General features: G+C 40.8%; 3 protein-coding genes across 3 annotated transcripts in view; 1 reads left to right on the top strand and 2 right to left on the bottom strand.

The window, feature by feature from the left end:
- The window catches only part of LOC134676438 (zinc finger protein 808-like), a 359726-nt gene that overhangs the window by 18465 nt on the left and 325893 nt on the right, over positions 1–15368 (bottom strand). The gene's annotated exons all lie outside the window — the stretch shown is intronic.
- The window catches only part of LOC134676356 (AT-rich interactive domain-containing protein 5B-like), an 81549-nt gene that overhangs the window by 965 nt on the left and 65216 nt on the right, over positions 1–15368 (bottom strand). Inside the window, exons 8-10 of the mRNA XM_063534713.1 lie at positions 1325–1547; positions 981–1139; positions 143–318 (exon numbers count right to left, since the gene is read on the bottom strand). Coding sequence (XP_063390783.1) covers positions 143–318; positions 981–1139; positions 1325–1547 — 558 coding nt within the window. The remainder of the gene's footprint in view (positions 1–142; positions 319–980; positions 1140–1324; positions 1548–15368) is intronic.
- Positions 8805–14400, top strand: LOC134676369 (uncharacterized). Its single transcript, XM_063534727.1, has one exon. The coding sequence runs from the start codon at positions 9045–9047 to the stop codon at positions 14223–14225; it is 5181 nt and encodes a 1726-aa protein (XP_063390797.1). The 5' UTR covers positions 8805–9044; the 3' UTR covers positions 14226–14400.

The following is a 15368-nucleotide window of genomic DNA, read 5'->3' as shown; positions in this document are numbered from 1 at the left end:
CGCATCCAGCATCTTCCGGCGGCGTTAACAAGGTCGTCCGTCCATCTTGTAGGTGGACGTCCTACGCTGCGCTTTCCAAAAACTTATTTGTTACCAAATGTGTAAGGAAATCTGGTAAATATCAAATGATATTCCGACTGACCTTGCAGTACAGTATCCTGGTGTTCTTGGTGGGGGCTGCGTAGCCGCCCAGCGCACAGACCAAGCTGTCCCTCAGCCAGTCCCCCTGGATCCCCTCGAGCCGGGAGAGGAGCGCCCGGTACCGGCAGTACCGGGGGTACGAGAAGACCACCACGCCGGGACTTTCGGCGTCCTCGCCTGGAAAGAGATTTCGTCGTTAGAGCAGGCGTGGCTCACTCCGCGATTTCGTCGCTTTGCTACAGGTAGCTAAAAGTACATCCGTTCCACACCAATTTCGGGGAAAGCCATAAGCCGCGCGTGGCGCTGTCACCACCTAGCGACCATATCTGTGCTGATCGTAACAGACGCGTTTTGTTAGAGAGTGAGTATTCTGTACCTAGTACTATTATTTATTCTGTCGTTAGAGCTAAGTTTAAGATGTTTTTACAAGGGGAGGTTAATTATTTGTGCAGGTATTCTAGACGCAAGACATAATCCATACTATCCAATGCTAATATTATAAAGGCGAAAGTGTGTCTGTCTCTGTCTGTTACCTCTTCACGCTTAAGCTGCTGAACCGATTTAGTTTAAATCTGGTATAGAGATAGTTTGAGTCCCGGGGAAAGACGTAGGATAGTTTTTAAGTCGGTAATCATCCCTGATGAGAGTGCAAAGGGGGCTGGAATTGAAAGAGTTAATGCATTGCCTAATAATTGAAGTAAGCAATGCGCGAATTTGAATGATTGCTATTAGCATTATCCAGGCGCTATTTCCACGCAGACGAAGTCGCGGGCAAAAGCTAGTAAGGGACATAAATAAAAAACCGGCCGAGCGCTATGGGGGTTAGTGTAGGTACTCACTTATGGCGTTCTTCTCCTTCTCAACGTCGCTGAAGTCGAGCCGGGTGTGGTGGAGCGGCTGAGAGCGGCGCGGGTGCGCCGGGGGGGCGCAGTCCCCGCGCCACACGGCGCACAGCCCCCAGCGCCACTCCTCGCCACCCAGGACAGACCGGCCGAGGGCTACGGGGGTTAGTGTACTCACTTATGGCGTTCTTCTCCTTCTCAACGTCGCTGAAGTCGAGCCGGGTGTGGTGGAGCGGCTGAGAGCGGCGCGGGTGCGCCGGGGGGGCGCAGTCCCCGCGCCACACGGCGCGCAGCCCCCAGCGCCACTCCTCGCCACCCAGGACAGACCGGCCGAGGGCTACGGGGGTTAGTGTACTCACTTATGGCGTTCTTCTCTTTCTCAACGTCGCTGAAGTCGAGCCGGGTGTGGTGGAGCGGCTGCGAGCGGCGCGGGTGCGCCGGGGGGGCGCAGTCCCCGCGCCACACGGCGCGCAGCCCCCAGCGCCACTCCTCGCCGCCGCACACCCACGACAGGAGGTCCTCGGCCTTCAGGACCACCTTGTCGTTTATGGCTAGCACCTCGTCCTGGAAGAGGGGGGATTGATAAGTTTTTGTGTCACATATTAGCGCCACTTAGGCACTTAGCACCACTAACTCGGGGCTAACCGGTTAAACCGTTAATTCAGTGTCAAATTCTACTGGTAACCATGGCAACTCCAGGTTAACCCCGGGTTAGTGAATGGTGCAAGTGGCCCTAATCAGGGATCAATATCACAAAGATTTTGTTTTTGAAGGTCATATTTAAAACGGAGTGTTTTGTCATTTTGATAAACAAACCCTGTTTTTCTGCTGGAATATATATATATATATATATTTCCCATTCTGAGGGCCAAGACACACTTTCCACCGATTATAGTTCGTTTTTACACGACTGCCCAAACAAAAAGAGTGTATTGTTTTTAGCATTAGAAATAAGGTAAACAATCTTGATGTGTCTTTTAATTGAAAAACACATTTAAAAAAAAAATAAGTTACGGCAAATATGTAACAATTATGAATCTAATACGATCATTCATATTCTTCTGCTTTCATAAGTAATAGTTTTTGATTTTGAAAAAGCGTTTTTCAATTAAAAGACATGTCAAGATCGCTTACCTTCTTGCAAGTTCTTTCTAATGCAAAAAAAACGAACTATAGAACAGAACAAAGTGTGGCAGTGTGGTGCAAGTGTTAGACCGTTAACCCAGTGTCAAATTGTATTAATAATCACAATTCACAATTACTGAAAACAAAATGAAATAAATATTTATGTGGGGATTCAATACAACAAACGTTATTTTTTTGCTGTTTTTAGAGTTCCGTACCCAAAGGGGTAAAACGGGACCCTATTACTAAGACTTCGCTGTCCGTCCGTCCGTCCGTCCGTCTGTCTGTCACCAGGCTGTATCTCACGAACCGTGATAGCCAGACAGTTGAAATTTTCACAGATGATGTATTTCTGTTGCCGTTATAACAACAAATACTAAAAACAGAATAAAATAAAGATTTAAATGGGGCTCCCATACAACAAACGTGATTTTTTACCAAAGTTAAGCAACGTCGGGAGTGGTCAGTACTTGGATGGGTGACCGATTTTTTTTTTGCTTTTTTTTTTTGCATTATGGTACGGAACCCTTCGTGCGCGAGTCCGACTCGCACTTGCCCGGTTTTTTTTTTTTGCTTTATGGTACGGAACCCTTCGTGCGCGAGTCCGACTCGCACTTGCCCGGTTTTTTGCTGTTTTTTGCGTAATGGTACGGAACCAAGTCCGGCGTTAATTATCAGTACCCGACGTACTGATAATTCCGCTACTCGATGCTAGATGTCGACTGCGAAAATAATAGTTGCTCTGCTACTAAAACTGATGTATGGAGTGAGCACTCTATGTATTTTATTATAAGCTTTTATTTAGTTTCACCTGACCGTTGTCTGTGTGTGTGTAATCAAATCTTGCAAGTTAAATTTGATCCACTTCCCGGTTTCCAATAGAGCTGAAATTGTGCATGCATGTATAAATCGGATGACAATGCAATATTATGGTACCATCGAGCTGATCTGATGATGGAGACAGGAGGTGGCCATAGGAACTCTGTGATGAAACAATGTAACCTAATTGTGTTAGGGGTTTTGTTAGTTGTGTGTCGTAAAAAAAGTACAGTCGGCGATAAAAGCTTGTACCAAAAATGAAATTTTTGCCAAAAACTTATTTTCTCTATGGTACGTACAGTTCAAAAGTCCGAATATGACTTTTGCCGCACCAAATTGTTTCTGCATCGTTCACGTATATACATATACGTACAGACTAATTCGAGATTTGTGCCAGTAGAGGCAGATTAGGGTTGTGTGTGTGTGTGCCGATAGAGCACACAGTCGCAGGCACAGTGTGTGCCACACAGCAGGCGAGCGAAAATGAGAACAAAGAACTAGGTAAATACTATTTTTTCTTCGTCATATTAGCTTACAATTTTTTTTTATTATAGGACAAAATTTTACACATATATCGACCCAGTAACACAGTAAGCTCAATAAAGGGGCCCACTGATTAACAGTCCGCCGAACGGTATCGGCCTGTCAGTTAGGACAAAATTTTGACAGTTCCGAACAACTGACAGGCCGATATCGTCCGGCGGACTGTTAATCAGTGGGCCCCTTAAGATTTGTGTTGAGGGTACTAGACGAATCAAAGTAATTTATATTTTTTTATTAAGTGATCCTTCGGATATACCTAAGAAATCCACGGAACCCTAAGCAGATTAGCAGGCCTGCTGTGCCTGGTCCCATAGCGCAGCCCTGCGAATTACAATCAAATACATTTATATTTTTTTATTTAGTGATCCTTTGGATACCTAAATAAACCACGTAACAGGGATGTTGCAGATGTAGATTTTTTGACATCCGCGGATGCGGATGCGGATGCGGATATTTAAAGCCTCACATTCGCGGATGCGGATGCGAATGTCAAGATTTGGTACTTAGAAAACGTCAAATATTTTTTTTTGCATTTTTTATTAAAACGTTTAGTATTTGTGCAAGAATATAGGTGCATTTTATTTAATAAACAGTAACTTGGCCGACTTTTCGGGATCTAGACGATTTCGTTATACATATATAATGACGAAATTACCTAGCACTTGTTGTAGCCTTGTTATTGTAGCCTTGATGTTGAAAATAATGCGGATATTCCGCGGATGCGGATGCGGATGCGAATATCCGCAACATCCCTGCCACGGAACCCTAAGCAGATAAGCAGGCCTGCTGTGCCTGGTCCCATAGCGCAGCCCTGCGAAATTGCCGGCGGGCGGGGAGGCGCCAGGGCCGGACTCCGATCGATATTACGTGCATCCGGATTTGCCTATAAATGCCAATTAATTACGTAATGACGATTACAAGTTATATCATGACGTGTTGGTAATATAAGTAAACTTACTTTTTTTGTGAGAGACGTTTTAGAAATAGAACATAGGTAATAGTTAAGGGGCCCACTGATTAACAGTCCGCCGGACGGTATCGGTCTGAAAGTTGTTCAGAAATGTCATCATTTTGTTCTAACTGATAGGCCGATACCGTCCGGCGGACTGTTAATCAGTGGGCCCCTTTATTAGTAAGGCGCCATTCATTTATTATTATACGATTTAGGGGGAGGGGGCGTACATATCTTATTTTTTAATACCCTTATGGGGGAGGGAGGGGGTTTCACAGTTCTTACGTAAGATGTGATTAGTTTTAATTTCTATGAAATTTAGGTACTTCCACACTATGCTATTTTACTACTTCACTAGTCTTAAGCTTGGATTCCACTTTTTGTAATTTTTAACTTTATGATGCAATAAAGGATATCTACTTACTTTAAAGTGTACTAAAAATAAAAAATAACAAGTTTTGTTTTAGATATAGAAATTGGTCAGTTACGGGTACTAGTACATCCTACAGTTAATTTTTTTGCTCCTGCTACAATAAACCAGAGCCGGTATATATTGATATTATAGGTCTACCACTTACATAGAAAATATAAATATAACATATTTAATAAAACATACACATAAAATGCAAACTTAAAAAAATAAATATGGATGTCTGTAAAGTCGGTTTTCGGGCGATAATTAAGCGTGTTAAGATAACATTACCATTACATTACGTAACGTTACCATGGTGGAGATTTGTCCACAACGTTACCATGGAGATCCGTCCACAACGTGACACTTTTTCATGCTACCGGTGTTCATCGATTTATAAAGGGGCCCACTGATTAACAGTCGGTATCGGCCTGTCAGTTAGAACAAAATTTTGACAGTTCCGAACAACTGACAGGCCGATACCGTCCGGCAGACTGTTAATCAGTGTACCCCTTAAGACGTTACCTATCGCGTCAAAATTCACCCCGCGAATCTTTAATAAAAAGTTAAAAACCCCTCAGTCCAAATCCGCCCCTGCCGGCATTCTAAATGAAGGGGGGCAACTAAAATTGCTTTCAAATAAGTAACCAACTCGCGGCCCTATTCTGGCGGGGAAAGCCATATCGCTGCGATTACTGCTATTTGAAAAGGTTTAAACAATTATCGAATTAATCCGGAGGGAATTGAACCCACATGATGGATGTTGGTTTGATTTTTCTACACTACATTGTGTAATGGCTCCTCTACGCGATGGGCCAACTCCGGCCACTCCAAGGGACGCAGCTATGCGGTAGAATGAGATAGCAATATCACTTGCTCCCTCTAACGCATAAATGCGTCCCTTGGAGTGGCCGGCGTTGGCCCATCGTGTAGAGGAGCCATAAAATACAAATTACAAACACACATACAGCCGTATTCGAACAATGAGATTGAGATACGTCAAATACTAGATATAGAAACGATTTGGATCGGATATGCTGTCAGTGTCAAACAAGTGACGTTTTTGTTTGAAGAAACGTCAACTTTGACACTTTTTTAACACTGACATATCCGATCCATATCGTTTCGTTCTAGTATTTGGCGTATCTCATTCTTCGAATACGGCAGATAGTTATGGTTTCATGATAAAAAGTCGATGACAATACAACAAAATAAATGAATGAATGAGTGAATGACATACGAAAGCAGTTTTGCCTAAGCCGAAACAGAGACCTTCGCTATCGCTCGGTCAACAACAGAATTATCAATCGTAAATAGATGCAGGTGTGGTCAGCACGAGTTGGTCTATTAATACAAAATCGATAGAGATATTACCTCCATACTCGCATATACACATACATACATGTCACACGTATGTGCGCGACTGTACCGAGCACTTACGGCCGCTCCGTCATTCCGTTTGTACATACGCGTACACAAGTTCTAATGTCGGTACTTGCGAATAAGTTAGGTACCTACCAAGGATGTCGCGGATGCAGATTTTTTGACATCCGCGGATGCGGATATTTAAAGGCTCACATCCGCGGATGCCGATGTCAAGATTATTCTTGATCAAGATCTTTCTTGGCTGACCGTACCTACTTAAAAACGTCAAATATTACGTTTTAGTATTTTTTATTTAAAAAAAGCGATACATTTATTATTTGAGCAAGAATACGAAAAACAAAAAAAAAATTAATTAACATTGCCCTTACATTAACATCTTAAAACCTTCAATTAGTAAGTTAAAACCTATTTTATCTAAATACCATCACTGGTATATTATATTTAGATAGGCATATTTCAAACAAAACCGCAACTAAATTGTTTTTTTTACCATTTTCAAACTAACAATAACAACACGGAACCACGTGAACACGAAAAAGAACCCCAACATAAAAATATCGAGTACGGAACCCAATAAGCGAACAAAAGATAAATATCGCCGGAACCCTTGCCGGCGCTGACCGCGAGCACCCCCGATTTCTGTTTACAATTAAACTTAACATATAAACACTGCGCCTGTGTGGGTGCGGCCAGGGCTGCCACGCGCAAGGATATTTATTTAATACTAATTTAAAATTGTATTCAAATGATTATGTCAATGAAAAAAATTGGCATTTAGGTACATACTATGTAATTGTTTTTTAGTAGGTTTCCGAAAATGTTATTGGTAACAATTCTGCCCTCCTAAGCTAAAATGACGATTTTCAGCGAAAACTTAATGCAAATACCGCTTTTTAGCTTAGGAGGGCAGGATTGTCAATTTACCAACAAAGAAGGAAAAAAATCTTCGAAACTTCGTTAAGCCAAGTTTTTACTTGGAAACGAAGTATATTGTCTATTAAATACAATTATAATATTTTGAAACCCTAAGCCAATGCATAGTATTTTATAGTATCTATGATATCCTATATTAATTTACTATATTCGCAATTTGCTAATCCAATTATGTATATTATATTCTATTGACATGTTATATTACTCTCGATTCAATTTATGTGATTAATGATATTAATTTTAATTTTGTGTTATGATTAGTACTAGAAATGTAAAAATTTAGACTTAAAAATGTTGCAGTGCCCTAACAGGGTCTCATGTACCTACAAATGTATTTATTGTAACACCTGTATTCTGATGAACATGATAGCAATAAAGAGATATGAATATGAATATCCAATCTATATAAGGAGTGGTTGCTGCTTGGCAAACTAAATATAGTTAAATATGATAATATTTATAATTTTCATCTAAATATACATAATTGAGGAATAATGATAAAGACAACATCGAAATGTATTAAACTTCTAAAAAACAAAGTACATATTTAGTAAACAACCGTATGGTCCACGTGATGGTAAGCGGTGACCAATCACCATAGCCTATAGACGGTAAGTGTTTTGTTCACATTCACCAAAAAAGATAAAATTATATGTCCTACGTGTTACACGTGTTTGAATCATTTACATTTGTAGTAAACTGAAAAACCATAAAAAACAATACAAAAAAAGTCAAAATCAGACACGTTTATTCCTGTTAAATATGCAAAAGAGCTTTACAAATATTTTTAGAAACAATACGCATAATTCGGCCGGAATAAATGATGCAAAACAGTTTTTTCCGAAGGTTTTGGCAGCCCTAGGGCGGGCGTCGGTGTGTGAGTGCGCCGAACAAGGTGAACATACAGCGTGTTGTTTTTTCGGGAGATTAAAATTGGCCCGGATTAGCGTGTAATATAATGTGACATGTTATTATGATACATTTTATAATATGTACTTATATACTTGGTCAAGCAAATCTTGTCGGTAGAAAAAGGCGCAAAAATTCAAATTTTTTAAGATACGATAATACTTCGCGCCTACATTTTTAAAATTTGCCGCCTTTTTCTACTGACAAGATTTGCTTGACCAAGTATATATGTATATAACATACACCTTCTTCTAGGTCTAGGTCTAGAAGGAGGTGGCGGCACGATCTTGACGTCTTTCGAAAAAATTGGCCTAACATTGCAATAGAACGAGACGCGTGGAAGAAAGAGAGAGAGGCCTTTTGCCCAGAAGTGTACACAACACAAATAAATACAACATACAAACCCATTTTGTAAACATTAATTACGTATCACATAAAAATCGGTAGCTTTAAGTTTTTTAACACTACGTCCATCAAGTACTGTATGTAAAGTGAGGAAGAATATAATTGTTAAGGAGCCCACAGATTACCAGTCCGCCGGACGGTATCGGCCTGCCAGTTAAGGGGCTCACAGATTACCAGTTCGCCGGACGATATCAGCCTTTCAGTTGTTCGGAACTGTCACTGTTAACGCGCACACAAATACCTATCATCATACCTAGTGACAGCATTATACATGCATTTTTATTTAGTCGCATTACAAATATCATAGCAAGAGGACGTGTTTTAATTTCCCACTCAATAATGAACCTTACTGCAAACAACATATGGTCCAAACGATCCGGATAAGGAAAAAGTGCATCGAGCGCCCGCCATCGGACACCTGGTCGCGAGAACAAAAGAATGTGATAAACAAGGCGATAGAAACAAGTTAAAACGATACGACTTCAATGCAATTTAGTTTCAACTTAAATAATTTACTTCAAAACATTGTGTTTACTTGTGTTTTTACGTGAATAAGTGAAGATTAAAGTTACGAAAAATGGCTACGGCGGATCAATTGATGACTGTTTTGCAAGATACGGCAAGTTTACTTCAGAAAACACAAGTGAATTTAAAGAAATGCCCTAAGGCACGATTAACAAGAGGTTATGTTGAGGCGAGATTAAGTTGCTTACAACAGTACTGGGCGACGTTCAAACAAACACATCAGGAACTTATAAAGGTTATGCCACGCGAACAACGAGCTGTTACGCAATATTTTATTAACGAAGAATACTTTATTTACGAAGATTTATACCTGAACATTGAAGGCGATCTTAAGGACTTATTGAACAGCAACACAAAACAAATCAACCCCAATATAAGTAACTCGGATAACCAAGTGGGAAAATTACCTCGAATTCAACTTCCAAGTTTTACCGGTGGTTATGAACAATGGCCCACTTTTAAAGATTTGTTTTTGTCTATTGTGCATAACAATGCGTCGCTTAGTAATGTACAAAAATTGCATTATTTGAAGACCAGTGTATCCGGCGAGGCAGAGGCGATTTTAAAGCACGTTCAAATTACCGAAAGTAATTATACACAAGCGTGGGACATTCTTCAAAAGCGGTATGGAAACAAAAAGTTAATAGTGAATTCTGTATTGAAGCGGTTATTTATGCAAAAGAAATTAAATACTCAGTCGGCCACTCAACTGAAATCATTATTGGATACTACAACTGAATGCTTAAATAGTTTACAAAATTTGGACATGGCCACCGATTCCTGGGATCCTTTAATCATTTTTCTGGTAGTGCAGAAATTGGACCCGGAGTCACATAAGGATTGGGAGGAGTATGCTCACAAGGACGATTCTGAGGAATTACCCAAGTGGACAGACTTCGTCAAATTTCTGGAAGCTAAATTCCGAACGCTCGAGCTCATCACCGCTGCTTCATCAACTCCGCGCGAAAGAACAGTAAACAAAGAACGCACGTTCCACGCTACAGAATCACACACAGAGAAGAGTTGTGTCATGTGTAAAGGTAATCACACACTCGCTCATTGCAAAGACTTTACAAAAATGCTACCCACTGAGAGATGTGAATATACAAAAAACAATAGGCTGTGTTATAATTGTCTAGCACCAGGACATGCGGTTTTCAAGTGTCGACTGCCCATGTCATGTCGTATATGTCGCAAGCGCCATCATTCACTCGTCCATGTCTCCAAGAGTCCGGAAACAGCAGAACAAGATAGCAAGACTCAACCGACGCTCTCCAAGGTCAACGAGACTGAACCAGAAATTCAAGCTACCGTGGCAATTGCATCTCATCACACAGCTAGACATAGTGATGGCTTATTAGCAACCGCAATCGTAAACGTAAAGAGTGAGCAAGGTCACACCATTGCACTGAGAGCTCTTATCGACCCGTGCTCACAGGCATCTTTCATCAGTGAGAAAGCGGCTCAATTACTCAAACTTAAAAGAGAGTCAACAAGAGCAAGCATAACTGGATTGGGGCCTATAAAGGCGAACGCAAATCAAGTGGTTCAATTACAGGTTTCGTCGCAATATCAAACGTCGTATTCCATACAGCTTCGAGCCTATGTGATTTCTAAGCAATTGACCACTCAAATGCCCATGAAAACTATGAATACAAGCAACTGGTCTCACATACAAAATCTACACCTGGCTGACCCAAGTTATAATACACCAGGTCCAGTAGATCTTCTCCTTGGAGTGAAAGTATATGCACAGATTATCCAAGAAAATACACCAATAATCAAGGGTCCACCGGGTACACCATGTGCTCAGAAAACATACTTTGGCTGGATCTTGTTTGGAGATAATGGAGACACGGATACAAGTACACAAGAAAAATCTTTCATTACGATGCATCATCAAGTCGATGTTGATGATTTACTGAAGACTATATGGGAAGTAGAACCAGATACAAAGAGAACATTAACTGAAGAAGAACAAACATGTGAAAGAATCTACGAAAGTACCTACAAAAGAAATGAAGAAGGAAGATACATCGTCAAATTACCTTTAAAGACAGAAGTACCACGAGCATGTGAAGGAAATACACGAGAAATAGCACAGAACAGATTAATACAACTAGAGAGAAGATTTCTAAAAATGCCAAAGCTCAAAGAAGAATATGTAAAGGTGATTGACGATTACATCGAACAGAAGCACATGGAAAAGGTACCAACCGAAGAAATACATACAAAGAAGAGTGTATACTTAGCCCACCATGCAATTATTCGAGAAGAGAAGGAAACTACAAAAACGCGCGTCGTTTATGACGCGTCGTGTAAGGGTACCAATGGTTTCTCATTAAACGACGACCTTCTGGTTGGGCCAGTTATACAAGAAGATTTGCGAAGTTTGATAATGAGATGGCGAATGCACGCTATATGCTTCGTCTCAGACATTCACAAGATGTACCGGATGGTGCTGACAACCAAAGAAGATTCCGACTATCAAAGAATTTTATGGAGAAGTAGCAGCGACAAGGAAATAGAAGATTACCGTCTCCTTACAGTAACTTTTGGAACAGCTTCAGCTCCATATCTGGCAGTTAAAACGTTGCGACAGCTGGCTATAGATGAAGGAGACGAGTTTCCTGTTGCAGCAAAGATGATCACAGAAGACTTCTACGTCGACGACCTGATGTCGGGATGTGACACCACCGAACAAGCCATAGAAGCTAGCAACCAATTGCAAGAAGTTATGCGAAAGGGTGGATTTCAGCTAAAAAAATGGTCATCCAATAGTGTTGAATTAATGCGAAGTTTGAAGCCCGAAGACAGATCAGCTAACGCGCATCTGGATTTAAACATGGACGGCACGATCAAGGCACTTGGTATTCAATGGAACATGGGAACAGACCAATTCGAGTACAACCTTAACCTTCCAGAAGTAAACAATCACATCAGCAAACGAACAATTTTGTCGGATATCCAGAAACTGTTTGACCCTCTGGGCTGGATCTCACCGTGTGTCCTGATGGCTAAAATACTGATACAGAAGTTGTGGCTAGCAAAGGTGAATTGGGACGAGGCACTTAGTCAACCCTTAAAAGATGAATGGCTTCAATTAAGAGCAGACTTGAGACATGTCGATGAGATCCGTATTGATAGATGGCTTGACACTTTGAGCACTGAAGGAGCAAATATTCAGATTCACGGGTTCAGTGATGCCTCTATCTCCGCATACGGGGCAGCCGTTTACATTAGAGTAGAAGGGGCGGATGGTACAGTTAGAACAAGGTTGATTGCTTCGAGAACAAGAGTCTCTCCCGTGAAGACTGTCTCATTGCCCAGATTGGAACTGTGTGGAGCTGTTGTGTTGGCAAAATTGTTAAGACAAGTCAGCCGTGCTATGAGAATACCAGCTTCACAAATATTCGCATGGACAGACTCTTCAATTGTAATTTCATGGATTTTCGGCGAACCACAAAGATGGAAAACGTTTGTGGCAAACAGAGTTGTGGAAATAACAAACAATGTTAGTCAAAACCAATGGCATCATGTCACTTCAGAGGATAACCCCGCCGACATCGCTTCCAGAGGAATGTACTTGTCCGACTTGAAGGCTTCTAGGCTTTGGTGGGAAGGGCCAGAATGGCTATCTAGAAAGGAAATAGAATACAGAAGACCAAATGTCATTTCCACTGACATAGAAAGGAAGAATGTGATACAAACAAATTTAAACGTGCATGCAAGCGAGAAGAAGAGTAATTTGACAGACCAATTTAAAGAATTTGATAATTTACAAGAATTAATAAAAACAATCACATATTGCCGCAAATTTCTGAACATGAAAAAACTGAGCATAGACAATTTAAATCTAACTACTCACGACTTAGAACAAACGCTGCAAATATGTGTGAGACTTGTACAAAAAGAAGAATTTGGAGAAGATATAGATAGATTAACGACAAACAAACAAGTACACAAACGGAGCTCTATAAAATCTTTAAATCCCTATTTGGAAGAAGGTCTACTGAGAGTGGGAGGAAGGCTTAGACTTGCAAACATAAACAACGAAGAAAAGCATCCCTTAATATTGGGTAACAGAAATAACTTAACTCCTCTCATAATAGCCGACGCACACTTGAAGACCTTGCACGGTGGAATAACACTCACAATGAGTTATTTACGTTCTAAATTTTGGATTATAAAGGCAAAGAATATGGTAAGGGCTCACGTCAATAAATGCCTTGTATGCGTCAGACAAAACGCTGCTCCTAAACCACAGTTGATGGGAGACCTGCCAAGAGAACGAGTTACGCCTGCTAGACCGTTTTTACATAGTGGCGTCGACTTTGCAGGACCTTTCACTACCCTAATGTCTAAGGGTAGAGGAGCAAAGACCACTAAGACGTATGTAGCTATATTTATATGCTTATCAGTCAAATGCATACATCTAGAACTCGTCAGTGACCTGACTTCTGAATCTTTTATAGCTGCCTTCAAGAGATTTGTGGCCAGGAGAGGGAGATGCAACCATTTGTGGAGCGACCAAGGACGAAACTTTGTTGGCGCCAATAAGGAATTGATTAATGCATGGAAAGAGGCACAACTAGATTTCGCTGGTGAAATTTCCGATTCCTTGGCTAGAGATGGTACGCAATGGCATTTCATCCCCGCCTATAGTCCGAATTTTGGTGGTTTGTGGGAGGCTGGTGTAAAATCCCTGAAACATCACCTAAAAAGAATCATCACCTCTCACCTTACCTTCGAGGAATTTAACACGATCCTTTGCGAAATTGAGGCATGCTTAAATTCAAGGCCGTTATGTCCAATTGATAACGACGATACAGACAGCATAGAACCCCTTACACCAGGGCACTTTCTGATCGGCGAAGCACCCATAAACGTCCCATCACCCGACTTGAAAGATGTTAGAATGAGCTCACTATCACGATGGCAGCATACACAGAAATTGGTTAGAGACCTTTGGTGTAGATGGCAGCAAGAGTACCTGTCACGTTTGCAACAGCGACCAAAGTGGTTGAAAAGAGTAGAAGAGTTCAAAGAGGGACAGATTGTTCTCATTAAAACCGACAATCTTCCACCTGGAAAATGGGCTCTCGGCCGAATAGTCGCTAAACATCCAGGTCCAGATCATATTACGCGAGTGTATAGTGTTAAAAGTGGTGATAGTGTGGTGAAAAGACCTGTTACAAAACTATGCTTATTGCCAATAGAGATTAATGATTAATGTACCTATCAATCTATTTTGCATGTTTTTAATTTCTTAAATTGTATAATTGTTTTTTAAAGGACTTAGTAGTCCTTTGGCCGGCGGTATGTTAACGCGCACACAAATACCTATCATCATACCTAGTGACAGCATTATACATGCATTTTTATTTAGTCGCATTACAAATATCATAGCAAGAGGACGTGTTTTAATTTCCCACTCAATAATGAACCTTACTGCAAACAACAGTCACCTTTAGCGTTTATCTGACAGGCTGATATCTGTAATCTGTAGGCTCCTTTAGAATAAAAATTTTGACAGTTCCGAACAACTGACAGGCCGATACCGTCCAGCGGACTGGTAATCTATGGGCTCCTTAACAATTATATTCTTCCTCACTTTACATACATTACATACATACATCATTACTACATTGTCAAGTCGACGTCAATCGCATCACCCTGTAGCGGCACATGTGACACACTCACACACGCGACGCACTCACACAGGCGCGCGGAATTGATAGCGCGTCGGATCTAGTCGGTGCAACGCCCCTGGGCTTAGGCTGGGGGCACACTGGCCCACTATGTTTAGGGATTTATGTTTGTAAACGTGCAAAACTTGTGTAAAAGTGCCCTTGTGGCCTATTTGCTGAATAAAGTAAGTAAGTAAATATTCTTTATTGCACCAATAATCATACATCTTACATACATGTAAAATTACAAAGAAATTTTAGTGGAACAATAGAACCCGGTAACAACAGGCGGTCTTATCGCTAAAAAGCGATCTCTTCCAGACAACCTTTGGGTAGCAGGAAATGTATAACTCAAAGAAAAGTCAACAGGTAGTGCACGGAGTGAAATATGGAGACTATTAAACACAAACACACATATTACATACCACTTATATAACTATTACAACAAAACCTAATACACAAATAAATATACAATATACATAATATATATTTTATACTTACATATATACAATATATAAAATGGCAACTTAAGGCAGAGATGTAAGAAAAATGTTGATTTCTGATGATGATGTTTGATGTTTGCGCACAGTACGGCTACCGTCAGTTTGGCATTGACATAAACGCTATCGTGAACGTAATTTGCTTCCTATGTATCTCTTTCGCACTAATATGTCAGTACGAGCGAG

Source organism: Cydia fagiglandana, chromosome 24 (genome assembly GCF_963556715.1).
Source record: "Cydia fagiglandana chromosome 24, ilCydFagi1.1, whole genome shotgun sequence".
NCBI lineage: Eukaryota > Metazoa > Arthropoda > Insecta > Lepidoptera > Tortricidae > Cydia > Cydia fagiglandana.
This window is presented reverse-complemented; position numbering and strand designations above follow the sequence as displayed.

Excerpts from the sequence above, each read along its gene's own strand:
- LOC134676369 (XM_063534727.1), top strand. The coding sequence starts at position 9,045 with ATGGCTACGGCGGATCAATTGATGACTGTTTTGCAAGATACGGCAAGT.